We start from the raw sequence: 21867 nt of genomic DNA, 5'->3' as shown, positions 1-21867 counted from the left end.
TGGTGCTTGTTTGAGGCCATACAAGGACTTCACAAGTTTGCATACTTTGTGTTCATGTCCTTTCACAGCAAATCCTTCAGGCTGGGACATAAAAACATTCTCTTTTAGATCTCCATTCAAGAATGCAGTTTTTACATCCATTTGATGGACTTTCCAACCGTTCTGAGCAGCTAGTGCAAAGAGTGTCCGGATGGTGGCCCATTTTGCTGTGGGAGAAAAAGTTTCCTCGTAATCGACCCCTTCTTTCTGTGCAAAACCTTTTGCCACAAGCCTAGCTTTGTGCTTGTCAAGTGAGCCATCAGCTTTGTACTTGTTCTTGTAGACCCACTTGCAGCCAATTGGTTTGGTTCCAAATGGAGGATCAACTAGCTTCCAAGTGCCATTCTTTATGAGGGCATCATACTCCTTCCTCATCGCTTCTTTCCATTCATCATAAGAAGCAGCTTCTTTGAAGGAAGTTGGTTCAAAATCTGTAGACAAGTTCAATTCACAATCATAAGTAACATCCATATCAACAGGTGAATTAGAGTTATCTACATCACCTCCATCTTGTCGATTTGAATTTCGGGTTCCTGTTTTTCCAATTTCATCAGGATGAACACTTCCAAGTGTCTTTGTCAGCCACTTTGGGGGACCTTTCTGAGATGGTCCAGGCTGTTCTGTTGATTGAGTTGGGTCTGAATCAAGATTGAGTCTCCCAATTCTATCAATTACATCACTTAAAGCATCATCCGTTGTTGGAGTGTCATGCAGGGGAGATTGTTCTTGAGAAGAAGATTCCACATGTTGATCTAGTATAGGAATCCCCCCTTCAAGATGTGGAATCTGATTATCAAACTCTTGGAATGATTTTGGTTTTGTGAATCTATCCAAGTGATCAAGTTTCCGCTCAACAACAGTGCCAGATTTGGATGATTCAAGAAAAATGACATCTCTAGATAAAACAAACTTTTTATTTACTTCATCATAAAGGCGGTATGCTTTATATGTGTTTGAATACCCCAGGAAGATACACTTACGACTTCTTACACCAAGTTTGTTTCTATGTACCTTTGGTATTAAAGCATAACAGGTGGAACCAAATATCCTGAGATGTTTTACCGAAGGAACATGTCCATACCACAATTCATAAGGAGTCTTGTTTCTTATAGTACTAGATGGACATCTATTCTTTATATATGCAGCACATAGAACAGCATCAGCCCAAAACATTGTCTTTACATTTTTGAAGAAAAGCATGGATCGTACCATATTCAAAATTGTTCTGTTCATTCTTTCAGCTACACCATTCTGTTGAGGATTATAAGGCACAGTTTTTTGATGTTTAATCCCATGTTGGCGAAGATAGTGTTCAAATTCATTTGATGTATATTTTTTTTCCATTATCAGTGCGAATAGACCCAATATGAGATTGTGCATCATTTTCAATCCACTTATGAAAATTCTTAAATGTTTGAAAAGCATCAGATTTGTTCTTCAATAAGTAAACCCAACACATTCTGGTGTAATCATCAATAAATGTCATGATATATTTATTTCCATTTGCAGAAGGAACAGGCATTGGACCACATAAATCTGAATGAATAAGTTCAAGCTTCCTATGTGCTCTTGAATGTGAATCATGAAAAGACTGTTTGCTATGCTTTCCTAGAATGCAAGCATCACATTGTTTATGTTTTCTAGGAATTGTAGGCAAACCAGCAACGCCATTTTTCTTCAACAAGCAGAGACTATCATAGTTTAAATGTCCAAATCTAGCATGCCATAATAAACTTGATGGAAGTGCACCTTCTTCATGATGAGAAATATATGAGAAATGCTGTGCATGCGCAGAGGTTCCTTGCAGTTTAAGGAGTCTTTCTTCTTCTATACCCCTCATGACAAGTGAGTGGTCAGATGCCTTTCTTACCTCAAGCTTGCCATCAAACATGTGAATGGAGTGACCTTGCCGGCGGATGTGGACCAGGGACAACAAGTTTCTCTTCAGCTGTGGGAGATATAGAACATGATCCAGAAGAAAGTCTGGAAGACCAGGCAGTTTAAGCCTGATTGTGCCAAGCCCTGATGGCTTGATTTTTGACTGATCTGCAAAGTAGACTACTCCATCAACATTGTTAGTGAAATCTTCAAAGAAATCTCTCCTATGAGTCATATGACATGTTGCTCCTGAATCAAGCAACCAGTCATTTTTCGAAGAAGCAAGTGAAGCATTAAACAAATCTTCATTTACTCCAATATTAGATTGTGCCTCAATATAGTGTGCAGATTCAGGTGCTTTACCTTTGTCTGAGTCATCAGTTTTACCTTTCTGCTGATTTCTTCTCTGCTCAACTTTGTCCCATGGTAGCTTGCATGTAGAAGCATCATGTGATCCATTTCGTTTGCAGCGAATGCAATGCAGATCTGCCTTTTCTGCTTGAGAATGTCTGCCCACCCTGCCTCTGAAGTATCTTCCTCTTCCTCTTCGTCCACCTCTTCCTCTTGCAGAATCTTGAGCAGGATGCTTTTCTTTGTGAGCAAGGCAAACAGTCTCTTCAGAAGATTCAGGGACTGTTTTCTTTCCAAAGGCTTTCTCTCTTTCAGCAAACTTTTTCACAAGAGAGTCAAAGGTTATATCTTTAAGGTTTCCATTTGCTTGTAAAGACTCAAGATAATTGGAGTAGGTAGGATAGAGTGCTTTGAGAAAGGCAATAAGAGAGATATCCAGCTCAACCTTAGTGGATTTTATATCATGCATTATAGACTTTATTTCAGATGCAAGAGTAAGAGGATCATTATTTTTCAGTTCAAGAGTGAAGAGTTTAATCATGAGCTGAACAACTTTAAGTGCAGAATGTGTATCATAGAGTTCTTTGAGCTTTTGTAAAGCTTCAAAGGCAGTGGAATAGCAGGAAATATGACGACTTACTTCCTCATTGACAGATGCTGCGATCAATGCAAAGGCTTTGCTGTTCTTGTTTTCCCAAATGGCAAGTTCTTTGTCTGATGTGGGCTGCACAGGGTCTCTGTCTTCTTCTCCGACACACACACCTTTCCACAGCTCATTGTAGATAAGGGTGTGTTTTACCATCCGGGACCATTTAGAATAGTTCTCTTTGCCAGTGAGAACTATTCCGACCATAGAAATGATTGAATGCATTCTGTAAAAAATTATCTCTGCCAAAAACTTCTGTAAACAAAATCCTTCTGAAAAAAATATCTCTGCCAAAAACTTCTGTAAAAATATCCTTATATGATATCCTTATGCATTTATTTTTCTTCTAACATTCCATAGCATATATATTACTGCTCACATATATATCACTGTTTAATGAGGGCGCTCACCGCTTGTTCAACAAAAAAATGGCGCTCATATCATTTCTCACATACATATCAATGTATATCACTGTTTTTAAAAAAGGCGCTCATATCATTTCTCACATACATATCAATGTATATCACTGTTTTTAAAAAAGGCGCTCATATCATTTCTCACATACATATCAATGTATATCACTGTTTTTAAAAAAGGCGCTCATATCATTTCTCACATACATATCAATGTATATCACTGTTCAACAACAAAGGCGCTCATATGAAAACGCACGTGGAGGCACCATATGAAGAAGGCACGTGGAGGCACCATTAACGTACCAGAAACGCACTCATGAAGAGGGCACCATTAACGCAGTGGTCAAAAATAAGGACGCAGCAATACCATTAACTACTCTCAACAGTAGCAGCCAGCATTAAAAAAACGCAGCAATACCATGTATCAGTCTTCAACAAGGAAAACGCAGCAATACCATGTGTCAATCTTCAATAAGGAAAACGCAGCAATACCATGTGTCAATCTTCAATAAGGAAAACACAGTCACCATTAAAATACATCAACGCAGTCTTCCATAGACGCACTCAACCATTAAAAAACACAGTCCACTTGAACAATAGCCCAAACGTTTTACAGCAACATGTTTGGTTTACAAAGAAAACGCAGTCCATCAAATAAAACGCAGCAATATTAGAACAGTCTTTAAAAAAAGCAGGGGTTACCATACGCAGTAATAAACTACAGTTCTTTTTAAACGCAGCAACTGTTCTACCATGTCTTCAACGCATTCACCGTCACTCTTCATTAAACTAAGAAGGCAGCCAAAATCTTGAACGCATACCACAGTCACCATTAAAAGAAAACGATACCTCAGTTCTTAGTTCAACATCATCAACGCATAGGTAACGGACCCAGTACTCAAGGTCTGAGGGCGCAGTCTCCACAGGCGCAGTCTCTGGCAGTCAGTGAGCAGTGTCAGTCTGAGAGGCGTTCAGGACAGAACTGACCAGGAGTTACAACCAATTTGGGACCTGTGCTCTGATACCATGTCAGGCCAGGTTAACTCCAGGAACTATGAGCACAAGACAAAACTGAGTGATATTATTCATTCAACTATTATTATTTATACATATACAGAAACGGATCAGTTCATCTTCTAGATGACTGTCCGGCTTCACCTCATCCGTTTCAGATTAGGTGTCAACAGAGATCGTACAACATTTATTGCTGTCCTGTTTGCTGTAATTTCCAGTTTGCTATGAAGCATGGGAAAATAGATAAGTTGTAAATTTGCTTGCTGATTTTTTGCTGAAAATTTTTCACTGTAAAAGGCAATTTTCAGAAATAAAGAAGAGCTCTCAAACTAGTTTTCCCCAAGAGTTTTAGGGGGTTTTTCCACGGTCGCATTGACCAAAAATCTCAGTGTTTAAATGTGTTTTAATGGCTGTTTATTACTGCTGATTTTTATTTCTGCAATTTCCAGCATTCTGTAAAATTTCCAGAATTTGTGTTTTCAGTAAATTTATTTTTTTTCAGCTTGTTAAATGTATGGTTAAGAGAAAGGGCATTTAACTATATGGGAGAAATAAGGAGAAACTAAAAACTGGGGCGGGAAAAAGAAATTTATACATGGTATCGGAGCTTGAGTGCTGAAGGGCAGTTTGGGACAGCAAAATGAAAAATTACAGTTGCTGATTTTTCACTCAGAAAATTCCAGCAAGCTGATTTTTTCATAAACATCAGTTTTATCTTTACTACAGCAGTGCTATTTTTCAGTTTTAGGACAACAGGATGTCATTGGGATTGAGGGTGGAGGATAGGCTGGATGGGCATATAAATTACAGCGTTTGGAAGATGCAGAGTATCTTTGAGGAGGCAGAAGTCTGGGATATCATGGTGCATACCACACAGAACCCTGTTGTGCCTACTGATGCTACTCAGTTGACAGCTTATAATAAAAAGAACAATAAGGGTAAGAGGCTGATTCTAAACGGAATCAAAGACCATTGCATTCCTCATGTGAGAGGAAAGAGCAATGCCCATGAGATGTGGACAGCATTGTCCAATCTCTACCAGAGTACCAATGAGAACCGGAAGATGGTCCTGAAGGAGAAGCTGAAGAACATTAAGATGGGTAATGATAGTGCAGCTGGATATCTCACAAAGATTACTAATGTGAGAGATGCGTTGGAAGCAATTGGAGAGGCCATTCCACCCACTAAGTTGGTGCGGATTGCAGTGAATGACCTCCCCCGTTCATGGTTGAACTTTGTTGATGGGGTTTGTGCATGTGAGACCCTTCCCACATGGGAGAGGTTTTGGGATGATTGCATTTAGACAGAGATCAGGAAAGGTCAGCTTGGGGCAGCCAAGCCAGTTGAGCAGGATGAGGATGTAGCAGTGGTGGCAGGAGGCAAGAAAGGAAAAGGGAAGAAGAAGGCTTCCACAAGCAGTGGTGTGGGAAAAGGAAAAGGTAAAGGTAAACAGGGGAACACACAGAAGGACTATTCCAAGGTGAAGTGTTGAAATTATCAAAAGATGGGACACTATGCTGTTGTGTGTCCGGAGAAGAAGAAGAAGAAGGGGAAGAACCAGGACGTGGCAGCTTCAGCAGAGATTGAGAAATTTGCTGGTCATTTTGATCGAGAGTTTGCGTTCACTACGTGTGAGTCCTTTAGTGCAGGATCACCTGCCACACAGGTTCAAAGGGAGCATGATTTTCCCTCGATTAGCGGAGCATCTTCAAGTATCTGGTATGTGGATAGTGGGGCTTCACGTCATATGACAGGAGTCTGTGAGTACTTCTCAGAGCTTTCAGAGAGTGGCACTGATATTGAGGTAGTACTCGGTGATGACAGGGTTGTTAGAGCAGTCAGGGTGGGGACAGTGACATTTCAGAGGGAGTCCAAACCTCCCTTGAAGGTGTGAGAGGTTCTTTATGTGCCAGGAATGAGGAAGAACCTCATATTCATCTCAACTTTGGAGGACAGAGGATATGAGGTATTGTTCAGGGGAGGACAGGTGTTGATGTATCCCAGGGGCACTCCAGCTGATTCAGCTAGAGTGATAGGTGTACGCCATGCAAAGGTGTACAAGTTTGCATTCCAGCCCCTTTTGGCATTGAGTAGTAGTACCGACAGCAGAGCTAGCAGTTCTGAGCTATGTGAGATTTGGCACCGCATGATGGGACATATGTATCATGGAGCCTTGAGGACATTACGGGAGATCACTACAGGTGTGCCAAATTTCAGTACTGATCACTTTGATACTTGTAGAGGTTGTGCGATGGGCAAGTTTGCCAAATCCCCTTTTCCGACCAGTGAGAGCAGAGCGATGGGGATACTTGATTTGATTCATTCCGATGTGAGCGGTCGGATGTCTCATGTTTCCTTGAGTGGATATGAGTACTATGTTTTATTCATCGATGATCACTCCAGGAGGACCTGGATTTATTTTTAAAAGATCAAGAGTGAGGTCTTTAAGCGGTTTCAAGAGTTCAGAGCTCTTGTGGAGACTCAGACAGGTCGAAAGATCAAGTCCGTGAGGTCGGACAATGGAGGAGAGTACACCCTTGGAGAGTTTGTTGACTATTGTGCGGAGGCAGGCATTAGGAGGGAGTTCATTGTTCCTTACAACCCCCAGCAGAATGGGGTTGCAGAGAGGAAGAACAGATCCATCATAGGGGCTGTCAAAGCCATGTTACATGATCAGGGGTTGCGATTGTTCTTGTGGGCAGAGGCCTGCAACACAACTGTTTACTTGCAGAATAGGAGTCCGCATCGTGCCTTGGGGCACATGACTCCGGAGGAGGCTTTCTCTGGGAAGAAGCCTCATATTGGTCATATTCATATCTTTGGATGCATTACATACTCCTATATACCCAAGGAGAAGAGGACCAAACTAGAGCCCACCGCAGAGAAGGGTATCTTTGTGGGCTACAGTGAGACCTCAAAGGCCTTTCAGATTTACATTCCTGCACAGAGGAGAGTTGTTGTGAGACGGGATGTGAAGTTCGAGGAGGACATGGCCTTTAGGAGGTCACGGGAATTAGAGTATCTGGATCAGCCAGACCCTCAGCAGTAGTTGAGTCAGTCGTAGGGATCAGGAGGATCCAGAGGTACATCTATGAGGATGTCAGGTCCGTCAGTGAGCAGTGGCTCGCCGAGCCAGAGGGGTGGTGCTCCGGGCAGCATGCAGGGCAGTTCACAGAGCAGTTCACTAGGGAGTCCATTGATGGACAGTTCACACGGTGCCTCAACTTCTACAGGTTGAGGTGTAGGTAGGAGGACAGCAGACAGACAGTCAGGAGTTCAGGCTACTGATGGTGATGAGGAGGAGGAGTTTCATTCTCCTATGGGAGAAGCATGCTCAGGGAAGAGAAAGCCCAAGTGGCTTCAGGACACCTTGAGAGATGCCACATCTATTGCTGAGCCGAAGAGGCCGGTTAGAGAGAGTAGACCACCTGAGAGGTTTTGTAGCTATATGGCGATGGTTACCAACATCCTTGACTCTGAGCCTTCTAGCTATGAGGAGGCAGCTAGGCAGGTGGTCTGGAGAGAGGCCATGTAGGAGGAGTATTCTTCTATCATGAAGAATGATGTTTGGGAGGTAGTGCCGAGGCCTGAGGGAAAATCCGTGGCTACTTCTAGATGGCTTTACAAGGTAAAGCATGTTGCAGATGACAACATTGAGAAATTCAAAGCGAGGTTTGTGGCTAGAGGGTTCTCCCAGGTAGAGGGAGTTGATTATGAGGAGACCTTCGCTCCCGTGGCTTGATATACTTCGATCCACTCCATTATATCGATAGCAGCAGAGATGGGTTGGAAGATCCACCAGATGGATGTGAAGACTGCATTTCTCAATGGCTTCATACAGGAGGAGGTGTACATTAAGCAGCCACAGGGCTTTGAGGTGCATGGGAAGGAGTCCCATGTGTGCAGACTGAAGAAGGCCCTTTATGGCCTGAAGCAAGCTCCCAGAGCTTGGTACTCCAGGATAGATACATATTTGCAGGGGATGGGTTTCACAAAGAGTGAGGCAGATCCGAACCTTTACGTTATTGTGATTGGTGAGGAGCCTCTCATTCTGGTGCTGTATGTGGATGACTTGATCATTACAGGTGTAGAGAGACTCATAGAGCACTGCAAGAGAGATCTTGCGACGGAGTTTGAGATGAAGGACATCAGCTTGATGCATTACTTTTTGGGTTTAGAGGTGTGGCAGGAGGAGGGACATTTCTTCCTGGGGCAGGGGAAGTATATTGTGGACATCCTTAGTAGATTCCACATGGAGGATTGTAGACCCATGTCGACACCGATGATCACCAACTGGAAGTAGCTTCATGCTTCAGATTCCGAGTTGGTGGATCCCACATTGTACAGGCAGCTGATTGGTTCCTTGATGTATTTGGTCAACTCTAGACCAGATATCTGTTTTGCAGTCAACACGATGAGTCAGTTTACGTGTGAGCCTAGGAAGGTTCACTGGGTGGCTGCAAAACACATTTTGCGGTACTTGCAGGGGACAGTGGATTATGGTCTGGACTATAGGCAGGGAGATGGAGTGAGATTGGCAGGATACACTGATTCTGATTGGGTAGGTTGTGCTTCTGATAGGAAGAGCACTTCAGGGTGCTGTTTTGGGTTGGCTTCAACAGTAGTGTCATGGTTCAACCGGAAGCAGCAGTCAGTAGCACCGAGTTCAGTGGAAGCAGAGTATATGGCAGCCAGTCTAGCTAGTTGTGAGGCTATCTGGCTTCGCAAGATGTTGTTTGGCTTATTTGGTTAGCTGTTGAGACCTTCAGTGATTTACTGTGATAATCAGAGTTGCATTAAACTCACGGAGAATCCAGTATTTCATGACAGGTCAAAGCATATCGGGATCAGATATCATTTCATCAGAGACTATGTTCAGAAGGGAGTTGTGAAGCTTGAGTATATTTCCACTGATGAGCAGGTTGCAGATATCCTTACCAAAGCCTTACCACGGGGCAAGCATATCTACTTCAGAGACAAGATGGGTGTGGTGAGGAACACCTTCCTCGGTAAGAGGGAGTGTTGAAATTTGGTACCGGAGGACAGGTGGTTCCCTTAGGGTTTGATCTTTGGCCTAGGGAAAAGTGTCCAAAAGAATTTAAATTTTCTCCTAAAGTGACTTTGTAATTTTATAAAGTTAAATCTAATTTTAAAGTGACTTTTATAAAGTCAATGAAAAATTAGAAAGGAAAAGTGACTTTGGAAATAAATGACTAAGTGGGTCTTTATTAAAGTGGCTGAATTAAAAAATAAAAAGTGAGATTTCAATGAGCATTTAATCTCAGCCATTGATCTAAATCTTTATCAGCCATTGGATTTAGAGATCACCCAAAAGTCACTTGGATCACCCAAAAGTCATTTGGAGTTATATTAAGGGAGGAGAAGGAGGAAAAGATCACATTCGATTCAATTCTTTCATGACCAGATTGGGAGAAGGAGAGTAAGAGAGCAAGAGAGATTTCTGAGTAGGGAGGAGAAGGAGACAGCAGCTTGGCACACATTCCAAGGCAGCAGTTGAGTAGATTTGTATAGCTGATTCAGCACACAATGAAAGGTAGATTTTCGCACGATTTTTGAGGAGAGGTTTGCACAAAAATCGAGGAGCAGTTTGCTGGTTTTTCTGCACGCAAAACGAGGGCCATACAACAGCATTTAATGCTGAAAGTGGGCACGAAAATCTAGGAGACCGTACATCATTTATTGATGTCCTGTTTGCTGTAATTTCCAGTTTGCTGTGAAGCATGGGAAAAGAGATAAGTTGTAAATTTGCTTGTTGATTTTTTGCTGAAAATTTCTCACTGTAAAAGGCAATTTTCAGAAATAAAGAAGAGCTCTCAAATTGGTTTTCCCCAAGAGTTGTAGGGGGGTTTTCCAGGGTCACATTGACCAAAAATATCAGTGTTTAAATGTGTTTTAATGGCTGTTTATTACTGCTGATTTCTATTTCTGCAATTTCCAGCATTCTGTAAAATTTCCAGAATTTGTGTTTTCAGCAAATTTATTTTTTCGGCTTGTTAAATGTATGGTTATGGGAAAGGGCATTTAACTATATGGGAGAAATAAGGAGAAACTGAAAACCGGGGTGGGAAAAAGAAATTTCTACATTTTTGCCATATAAGAAAAACAGAATCTACAGAGTCTTACCATGTCCCAGCTGCACGGAATTCTAACTGCTTACGAAAAGAGAAACGGGGGACCATCAGACAGGAGATAAGCCGCATTCAAAGCCTCAGGAAAAGGAGTTTACAATGAGTCAGGGTATATGTCTGAAGAAGAAGAAGAATCAAAATTTGTCAAGAACCTTCAACGGGGAACTGGAAGATTCAGAGGTAAGCTGCCTTTCAAATGCTTTTCTTGTGGAAGAGTCGGGCACTATGCTGTAAAGTTCCCTCATAAAGATAGAATAGACAAAGGTAAGGAACCTGTCATATGGAACAAAAAACATAATGTAAGTAAGAAGAGCTATTATACACATGAAGACAGTGATGGACTTTCAACTAGTGATGAAGATGAACAAGGTAATGATGATAGACTTTTGATGGCTTTTGAAGATGATGAATTCTTGGATGATATAAATGAAGAGGATATTTATGAAGAAATTTCTAAACTCAAAATTTGTTTAGAAGAAAAGAACATGATTATAGACACATTGACATTCCAACTTGCTAAAAGAGATAAATACAATGAAGAGTTAGAATGTGAAATTGTGGGACTTAGAAAAGAAATTGAGAAAACAAAAGCTCTTAATCTTAGATTTGCTAAAGGATCTGAAAATTTAGATGAGATTATCAAAGTACAGCGTTCTCCTCTAATGAAGACAGGTCTCGGATATTCTGAAGAAACGGCTCAAGCACAAAATCCATCCACCTCCAAAAGTTATCTTGATGCAGCAAGGAGAAGTGAACAAGTTGAAAATCGACAACAAAAGCATAATGTAAACTACCAAGTAAATCAGGGACCATTGGCTTCATGAATGAACAAAGATTACCAAGTAAGTTGGGGGCAATCTACTTCAAGGATGAATAGAAGATTCAATCAACCACAGGTAAATCATTCTCAATTTGGCTCAAGAATGGATGTCAATAGAAACTATAATCAATTTGTTGGTAGGTTTGATAATCGCAGGAATTTCTTCAATGGCCAATGTTTTTCTTGTCATAACTTTGGTCATAAAGCCACTCAATGTGTTTCCTACAAGACCATCATGACTAGGGAAGCTCAAAAACAAAGGAGTATGACTCGGAACATGAAAAGGACCTACAATAACTTTAATGCTCTTGAAAATGAAATAGAATGTTCTATTTGCAAGAACTTCGATCATGTAGAGTCTGAATGCAAGAGTAGGTTCTGGCAAACGACTCAGGACGAGGAAGCTTCATTGAACCCCAAAACATGGAGAAAGAAAGAACCACAACCAGAAAGTTGTGGAATAGCCTTATATGCAGAAGGATAGGAACATCAATGGTACATCGAGAGTGGATGTTCGAAACATATGACAGGTGATAAAGAAAAACTTCAATCATATAGTGCCTTAGAAAAGGAAAATAGGGTCTCATTTGTAAACGACACCCCTACGTTCATAAAAGGTAAAGGTTCTGTTCAGCTGAAAGAAAAGGTCAAAGCTGGAAATGTTATGTATGTTGATGGCTTAAAGCATAATCTATTGAGTGTCAGGCAGATGTGCGATCAAGGAATTGAGGTAATATTTCGATCAAATGGATGTAGTGTTCGTGATCTTGATACAGGAAAAACAGTGATCAAAGGCATAAGAACTCCAAATAATCTATATATATTCAAAGAAGGAAAACATCAATGCTATCTAAGCAAGAATGATGAACACTAGCTATGGCACAGAAGATTGGGGTATCTTAGCTTCTCCCAGATAAGGAAAGCATGCAAATATCAGGCAGTTCGTGATCTTCCTGACATTAGAATTCCAGACAATACAATATGCAAGTCATGTTAGCTTGGTAAACAAACCAGATCTAACTTCCCTGAAAAGGAAGGATTAGCTAGTAGGCCACTTGAACTTGTCCATACTGATATATGTGGTCCAACTAGGAAGAGGTCACCTAGAGGTGAAGAGTACTTCATATTGTTCATTGACAACTTTTCAAGGATGTGTTGGATAGGACTCATGAAGTATAAATATGAAGCTTTCGAAAAGTTCAAATCATTCAAAGCCTTGGTTGAAAACGAATCAGATCGCAGAATCAAATGCCTCAGGTCTGATCAGGGAGGAGAATTTACCTCAAATGAGTCTTTCAATTTTTGTGAAGAACATGGAATAAGAAGGGAATTTTCTGCTGCAAGGACTCCTCAACAAAATGGTGTAGTGGAAAGGATGAACAGAACGGTTCAACAAATGGCTCGTGCTATGCTTGATGAATCTGGAACTCCCGCAACCTTCTGGGGTGAAGCCGCATTTGCTGTAGTTACTATTCTTAACAAGACAAACGTCAGGGTAAACAACACTCAGACTCCTCATGAACTTTGCTATGGTAAAACTCCCACGATAAAATATTTCAAAATGTTTGGAAGCAAATGCTACATTAAAAGTACTGATGAAATCTTGGCAAGTTTGAACCTAGAGCAGATGAAGGCATTCTCCATGGATACTCTCCCCACAGCAAAGCATATAAGTGTTACAATGAAAGACTTGGAAAAATGATTGAAAGTATTGATGTAGTGATTGATGAAGAAGGAAATAACCCTAGGCAGGAAATATCTGAAGTTTTTGAAGATGATGAGGACTATCCTTCAACGTCAAATCAGATTCATGATGAAGAAGAAACCCATGAGGCACTAGAAGAACAAATAAGAATAGAAGAAAAGACTCCATCTAGATACGTTCAGAAGAATCATCCAAAATCTCAAATTTTGGGGCAGAAAGAGGCAGGTGTACAAACAAGGAGAACCATTTCAAAAGATTCAAGCTATCTAGCATTTCTCTCCTCCACCGAACCTCAAAATGTAAAAGAGGCATGCAAAGATGAATGTTGGGTCAATGCCATGGAGGAAGAACTTGAACAGATTGAAAGGAATAACACTTGGGAATTGGTTCCTAGACCAAAAGATAAGAATGTCATAGGGACAAAATGGATTTTCAAGAATAAGCTGAATGAAAATGGAGATGTTGTTAGAAACAAGGCAAGAATTGTTTGTAAAGGGTATGCACAACAAGAAGGCATAGACTTTGAAGAAAACTTTGCACCAGTTGCTAGACTTGAGGATATAAGAATGTTCCTTGCTCTCTCTAGCTTTCAGAAGTTCAAATTATTTCAGATGGATGTAAAATCTGCTTTTCTGAACGGAGACTTGAATGAAGAAGTGTACATTGAGCAACCAGATGGGTTTATCCTTGGAAATGATCCAAATCTTGTATGCAGACTCAAAAAGGCTCTCTATGGCCTTAAACAGGCTCCAAGGGCTTGGTATTTTCGGTTGGATGAATACCTTAATCAATAAGGTTTTGCAAAAGGATCAACAGACAGATATATATATATATATATATATATATATATATATAAATGGACAATGATAAATTACTAATACTTGTTGTATATGTTGATGATATCATCTTTGGCAATAATGAAGAAGCCATGAGTCAAGTATTTTGTTGCCATATGTTGTTTAGTTGGCCATGTGCTTTAATAAGGGAAAAATGGGTGCCCCAAATAAATTTGTGAAGATGGGACAATCAAACCCTTATTTGGATCTCGGGTTTTCCTTAATAAAAAAAATGTGTTGCTCTTGAAGGAAAAATGGTTAATGGGAAAGTTCATTGGTTTGTGGCCAAGCTATGAAGCTTTTAAGACCAATTTTTTGATAACTGGGAAAATCATGAACCCTAGAGAATTTACTATTATGGAAATGGGTATTATCCATTTCTCTTTAAAAATACGAAAGATAAAGATTGGATCTACCAGTCAGTTTCCTATTTCATGGGCACCAGAGGCTTGTTTCTCACTCATTGGTCTTTGGAATTTAATCCTATGATGGAAATATCATTTTCACTTGTGTGGACAATATTTCCTTTCGTCCCTCTTCTTTGTTGGGGTTAAGGCATTTTTAAGGAAATTGGAGATAAACTTAGCAAATTTATTTCTTGTGATTTGGAACATGGGAATCATTTTTTGTGCCACTGAATATGTGTCAAAATGGATTTATCAAAAGGCATCCCATAGCCAATTCAACTAAATCTAGATGGTTGGTCTCATCTCTAGGCTCTAACTTATGAACATGTTCCTTTTAAATATAATATGTGCCACAAGTATGGATATTGCGAAAATCTATCCAAAAAGCTTCAACTTCTCAATGCTCTCCAAATCCTCCTCTTAAATAAGGGTAAGGAGAAAATATGCAATGATTCATTCTCGTTAAACGGAAGCATAACAAGCGTGGAAGTAAAAATTAGTAGACATGTAAGGTGGAATCTAAGCACCAACTCATTTCCTCAAATAACTTTTAATCCTTGAATGCTCCAAAGGAAGAAGGTGAGAATCATAAGGCCCAAGCAGATTAACTAAACAATCCTATTCTAAAGGGTCCTCCTAATTTGGTTAATGAAGAACAACTAGATCATGACCCTCCAAGGAAAACTGCTACGGTGGGAAATATTTCCCCAAATGTCTCTCCTTGAGTAAAAGACGAAGAAGCTGGTAAGGTGGCTATGAAGAAGCCCTCCTCTTCTCCCCTTCCCTATTTAGATGTGCTTAAAAAGAAGTGTTCCTCCAAACTTGTAATATGAAGAAAGAAAAATCATAGTAGGAAGAACTTAGGTCCTCAATCTTGCGGGCCAAATGATGGACCATATTCTAGTAATTTATAGAGATGTTTTGTTCTACATTTTATTATGCAAGAAATTTGTTTAAAGATTCTTCTGTTCTCATGAATAAGTAGGCGTAAAAACATAAGACTTAGTTTTGGAACTTTTCCCTCTTTACTCTTTTTGGGAGGATGCTTGTTTCTTTATCATTTTGTAAATGTGCCATTAGTCGTGACTCACAAGGAGGAGAACATATTGTAACTAGTTTCTCGAGTAACTGCTACATTCAAGCGCATATTTTAATATAATTTCTTCTTATTTATGTTAAAAAAATGATTAATCACCATGTCACTGAAATAGATAGTTAAGGATGCACATAATTAAGGTAATACGAGATAATTAATATGTAAACAAATTAATGATTTATATGCTAAGGATGCACATAATCAATAATTAGTTGGCATATTTTATAAGTAAATTGTTTCATGATAACAAATAATTAGGGTGTAAACAAATTGACCATTTATGTATAAATGACATGGATATTAATAAAATTGATTATTCTAATGAATATTGTATAATAAAAGAAAGAATAATGAATCAAATAGTTTTTATAAGTAAATTGCTTCGTAATAAAAAATAATTATAAGTAAATTGCTTCGTAATAAAAAATAATTAAAATGTAAGGATGTAAACAAATTAGATATTTATCTATAATGGTATAGCTATTAATATGATTTATTATTCTCATTAATGTTTAATAATAAAGAAAAAAATAATGAATTAGATCATTTGTGTATTTACTCATTATAGAAAAGTTTATAGGTTTCCTTATTGGAAAAAATTCTTTGTTAATTTTTAATTCCCAAATGCATATGTTTAAATTAAAAAAATAAGAATAAAAAAGTTTGTATGTTTCCTTATTGTAGAAAATTAATTTACAAGTGCAGATGCACATATTTTCATATGAGATACGTTAGAATGAAATACTATTACATGAAGACATGGAAGCTTATTGGACATGGTAAACTTAAAAATACTAATGATGTTTCTATATTGAGATGTTAATTACTAAATCATATATATATAATGTATTGATTATTGAATTTTAAAATGGATATTAATTACTAAATACTACATGGATGTATATAACATAGTCTGTTGATTACTATGTGTTGATTTTATGATAGGTTTATAATAATTATTAAATTTTTAGATATTTTTGGAGTTAAATGTGTGGAATATGGATATGTGAGATATGTTAAGATAATTACACAAAGCTTAAAGAGTTAATTATAGAGAAAAGACAAAAAAAAAAAAATTGTTTGTAATTAAAATGTATTAATCAAACAAATTGTTGGGCATCTATGTAGGTGGTTATTATATTAGTTAAATAGATTATTGAGTAATTGTAAATGGTTGTTATATTAGTTAAATAGATTATTGAGTAATCATTTCTCATTCGAATAGGTAATTAAAGATGCACATAATGAATAATTAGTTGATATTTTTTCTAAGTAAATTGTCTAATAATAAGAGATAGTTAATTTGTAAACAAATTGATCATCTATGTATAAATAGCATGGATACTGATAAAATTGATTATTATAGTTAGTGTTGATTAATAAAAGAAATAATAATGAATTGCATGGTTGATGTGTTTACTCACTGTAGAACGTTGATATGTTTTTTATTGTAGAAAGTTCATATGTTTCTTTTATAGAAGTTTTTTTTATTGATTTTAATTCTTAGAAGCTTGTTAACTAAATTTTCCATAACGCACATTGATTTAATCATCAAGAGGAACACACATATTAGGATAAATGGATAAATTTTCCATAACACACATTGATTTAATCATCAAGAGGAACACGCATATTAGGATAAATGGATAATATATGAGAAGGTAATAAATCCAACAAAACAATTTCATGATAATCAAAACTATAATAGAGGTAATGATAATTAGATTTTTTTTTTTAGGATTGCTATGTTTTATGTTTGTTAGTTAATTTGGTGTAAAGGGGTGGGATTAATTTGTGGTTTGAGAGATTTCGATTCAGGGGTGGTTGGGTTTGTGCTAAAAAATTTCCAACTAGTGACATTTTCACCATAGAGTGTCTTAACAAACACCTTGTAATCAACCGCTCTAAATCTGTGGGGTATTATATGATTGTTATATTATTAAAATTAAATTAAACTAACCTAGCTCCCTTTTTTTATGGAAATAAAATTTCCATAACGACTCCTTGTCTCAACCATTACATTTCAATCAAAATGGATAATGAAACATTATATTCAAAATTAATAGTGATAGAGTCACTTATAGTTTTAGTCCCAAGGGTTAGCTCAATTGATGAGTCCTAGTCATTAAAGCACCTTTTTTAATAGAGAAGTCACAAGTTCAATTCTCTCAACACTCTCACGGTGAGGCTTTATGGTTGAGCCACTTGAGCCGATAGGAAGTGATCCTTTAGAATGGGTTTTCCTAGTACAATTATTTCATGGATTTAGTGGTCATCGATTTTGGGGTAGTGAACCACATAGGAAGGAAAAAGAAGAAGAAAAAAAATAGAAGAAAAATGAAGAAAGAAAGGAAAAAGAGAAAAATGAAAGAAAAAAATGAGCCATTGATAGTAAATTGTAATTTCTATTTCATTGTCTTTATGGTCATAATGTAAAGGTGGTTACTAAGATGCCTATAAAGAAATTGTGACAAGGACACATAAAATGAGACTTATAATTTAATAAATTATAATTACGAATTTATTATTTTTATGACCATAAATATAATAAAATGATACTTAGTATATTTGAGTGGGCTTAATAGTTAAGATCATGTGTTTCCTCATAAAAGGTCATAGGTTCAAATTGAGAGGAGGGTAGAGTATGTATGACCCCATAAATTTTAATAGTCAAGACCTTAATTGTAGATCTTCCATTGTAAATTGGAGGTAATTGGATGCAACATGTTAGTATTCAAGTCTAATTTTTAGTATAACAAATTAAATTTAATTTTGATATTAAAATTACGAATACTTTAAATAAGCAAAAATAGAGCAAAGAATTTTATAAAAAGTTGTACTAAATTTATATAATATTTAAATGTATTCGATAAAGTGTTTAGTTAAAAGAAAAAACTTCATTACATAAAATCTCTTACATTTTACCTATAATATTTATTCAAGCTTTGATAACCCATATTTATACAAAATTTTACATTTTATTAAAATATTTGTTTACGGGTACTTTAGAAGAAAGAAGAAAGAAATTATTTTAAAGTCCACGAGGCTAAATATAGCCTATGGGACAGATTGCTTCTTCATATGCTTGATGTATATGGCCCAAATAAATTCTCTCAGCTTTTTGACAAACCCCTGGCTAAATAGATTATCCCAATAGTTAGCTGCTAGCATATCTGCATAACTTTCCCTATTGTCTTTGAAGGCCTCACATTCTAAAATGAAATGTTTTTCTGTTTCCACTTTTCCGGAAGAACAAAAACTGCATTGTCTTTCCTCCCACACTTTCTTTGGCCTTTTTTCACAAGGGAGTTTATGAGAATTAGTCAATAAGAATTTTGGCTCTCAAAGAGATATTGGCCTCTATGTATGCTTTTGGTTGATGAATATGAGTGGGATTAAACACTTCAATATAGTATTTTTTCTTTATTCTTAGCTCGTTATGTCAAGTACGCTTGTGGAACTTTTCCATAACAAAAGCTTTTATCTTTTTTCTTCAAGAAAATACCCCATTTACTAAACCATTTGTTATTTTGTTGCATCCAAGTTTTTTTTCTCTTGCATAGTCTATGACAACCTTAGGCCATCTACTCTCTTCCATTTGCTCAATTTTTTTTAAATACCTTATGACTCGCACCATAGCAATTGCTTCAATAGGATATGATAAGGAACTGCACTTTTAATCTTAAATTTGTTTGTAATGAAATGCTTAGATGTACTGTTTGTCTCATATTTCATAACCATAGAGAATCACCACAATCACTAAAAGCCCAAAATGAGTTTGAGTGGTTTTCGAGTCCCATAACTTTACCTCTCTACACCTATTTTGAAAAACATAAAATGCTTTCCAACCCCCAAAATTCTAAATAGTTATAACAAACTTCATTAAAAAATTTAAACTTCATTAAAAAAAATTTAAAACACTTACTAGAAAACGACCTAGTTTCCTCCCTCAACAAAACATGTAAAAAAAATAAAGTATTTTTTCTTAAAAACTTTATGTAAGAGATAGAAAATGAAATGTTATCCATGAATAAAGGGCTGATGAACTTAGCGAGATGTTGGTGAGGCTTTAATAAGAATAAGAATGGTTAATTTCAAAGTTTAAGATTGATTTTTTTAGGTAAACTAGTAAATTGTGGATTTATTTGAACGTGGGTAAATCAAAAGCAAAGATTTCATGCGGTGGGAGTCTTTTTTTTGGACTTATTATAATATCCCATGAAATATATTTTATTAAATTAATAAGAGCAAAGACTCCCTGCAGTGAGGGTGTCCACTTCTGGAAACTTATCAAAAAAAATTAAGATATATCCCAATAAGCAATACTCCCAATCACTTGAAATTTAAATGAAGACAGCTTCATGGAGATCATGTTTGTCTGGTGATGGTGACCGTGCGACAATATAACGATTAAAATGGGCCGACCATAAATGAATGGGCACCGTAAAATAGATCTTTCTTGCGCTCCACAGTCCCTATAAAAATACATCGACAATCTAAACGCTAGAGGAGGGTAGGAGATTTGGGTTTGTTTTGAGCTATTTTTGGGCTTCTATATTTTACCTTATTAGATCGCAACGGGTCTTTGCTTCTTGTAGGGCAATAAGAGGGAGAAACATGGAGTACACAAGATCCCGAGCAACAGGCGCTGAGAGAGAAAGGGACTGGCAGAGGTCCGTACTAGCCAAGCGGCCTCGCAATGATTATGAATATGACTATACTGGTGATGCTTCGTTGTCTGGTGCTTATATTAGTCGTAGAGAAGACCTCAGGCTTGCTGAGAGAGGGGGTGACAGACTAGGGATTCGCTTATCCGATGATCATGTTCGTGCTCCTGCTCCTCCTTTTCTTGATGATCATCGCCTTGTTTCACAGAGTGGGGCGCTTCCTTCTTCAAATCGGTTAACTGTAGATGAGGGTTTGAATTTCAGGTCTGATAGCCATAGACTCGACCCTGTAATTGGGAGGAGGGTGCCTGTTGCTGATGTTCAATATCTACCAGAAGATGCATCCAACAAACTGTTTGTGATGGGTGTTCCAAGTGATTGCACTAGTAGAGAAGCGGAGCACATATTTCGTCCCTTCCGCGGTTTCAAAGAAGTGAGGGTTATTAAAAAGCCCAAGGAATCCAAAAAATCTCATCGAGGTGGAGAAGGAGAATCGGCGAATGCTGTCGTTGTTTTGTGTTTTGTGGAATTTGATAACCCTAAGTGTGCCACGATTGCCATGGAAGCTTTACAAGGGTATAAGTTTGATGAAAATGACAGAGATTCGCCTTCGCTAAAGTTGCAATTTGACAGAGAGAGGAGTAGGTCATCCTATGCGCACGATCGAGATTATTATCGTCATCGTCGGTGATTTTTTGAGTGAGACAATCGATTTTGCTGGTCAGCCAGCGCATCGCCTACGATAGTTAGTTTCCAAAGTTTAATGTATGAATTCCATTTCCATTTTATTTTCAGCGATTGTAGTCAGCCTTGAAGGGTTAGTTTTAATTGCGAAAAAACTTCTAATTTGAAGTGAGAGTAATTTGCTCTGTTCAAGGTTATGGGTAGCTCAATGGAAGGGATCTCAGTCAAGTGTACACACATAGTTGACTTAGTTGGTGGAGGAAATCAACTACTATGTGATTACCGTTGAGACTTGGGATATTAGCAAATGTGATTTAGATTTTATTTAACTTTTATTTAAAGCCTGATGTAAATTAAGGTTTTTTTTGAACTTTTATATAAAGCATGATGTAAGGTTGATGATCAAATGTAGTGGTATTTTTAATTGTGAAAAATTGTACTTGTTAGCGCCATCCATGATTTTATTTGAAGATGGAGCATGGTTAAGACTTTGTTGGTAACACATTTTCGTGGAATTTATAGTAATTGGCTCTTAAAGTGTCACATCACAGTGAATAATGTAATGAGTTTCAGTTATAACTTTTATTATGATATTTTTTGTTTTAGAATCGATGACTTTATGACATTTTTGTTTATCTTTCTGTGCTAAGTCAATTTTTTGTTTGATGTTAAGTTAAGGTGTCTTTACATCTATTACATATTTCATGATGATAGGATATGCAATTTTAAGGTCATAGCTAAGCTAGATACTATCTTTATGTAGATTACATATTCCATGAGGATATGATATGACATAATATCCAAATTTAAGACGTTTGTAATACTTTTTTGCAGAATTGCAGTAATTGACTCTTAAAGTGTCAAGTTAAACTGAATAATGTAATGTGTTTCGATTATAATGTCTTTACTATGATATCATTGTTCTAGAATCGATGACTTTATGACAACATTGTCTACCTTCCGTCTGATGCTAAGTCAATGTTTTGTTTAATGCTAAGTCAAGTCATCTTTATGTCGATACATATTGCATGATGATATGATATGGTATCTAATTTTAAGGACACAACCAACCTAGACACCAAATTGACCCCTTTGTTTGTGGGACAAGGGACCCACCTTGACGAAGTCTATGAAGGCATACATGCTCTACCCCCCTCTT

At 37.5% G+C, this 21867-nt stretch overlaps 1 protein-coding gene across 1 annotated transcript; it reads left to right on the top strand.

Moving 5' to 3' along the window:
• The first annotated feature begins 19974 nt into the window (after nucleotides 1–19974).
• LOC149255415 (nuclear speckle RNA-binding protein A-like) lies at nucleotides 19975–20715 on the top strand. The gene has a single exon (XM_089455034.1). The coding sequence runs from the start codon at nucleotides 19975–19977 to the stop codon at nucleotides 20713–20715; it is 741 nt and encodes a 246-aa protein (XP_089311160.1).
• Nucleotides 20716–21867: the final 1152 nt, after the last annotated feature.

Source organism: Pinus tabuliformis, chromosome 7 (assembly GCF_031772625.1).
Source record: "Pinus tabuliformis cultivar Carrire ecotype Pingquan chromosome 7, CPIR1, whole genome shotgun sequence".
In the NCBI taxonomy this organism is placed as follows: domain Eukaryota; kingdom Viridiplantae; phylum Streptophyta; class Pinopsida; order Pinales; family Pinaceae; genus Pinus; species Pinus tabuliformis.
Note: the sequence above shows the minus strand (reverse complement) of the source record. Positions and strands in the feature narration are given on the sequence as shown.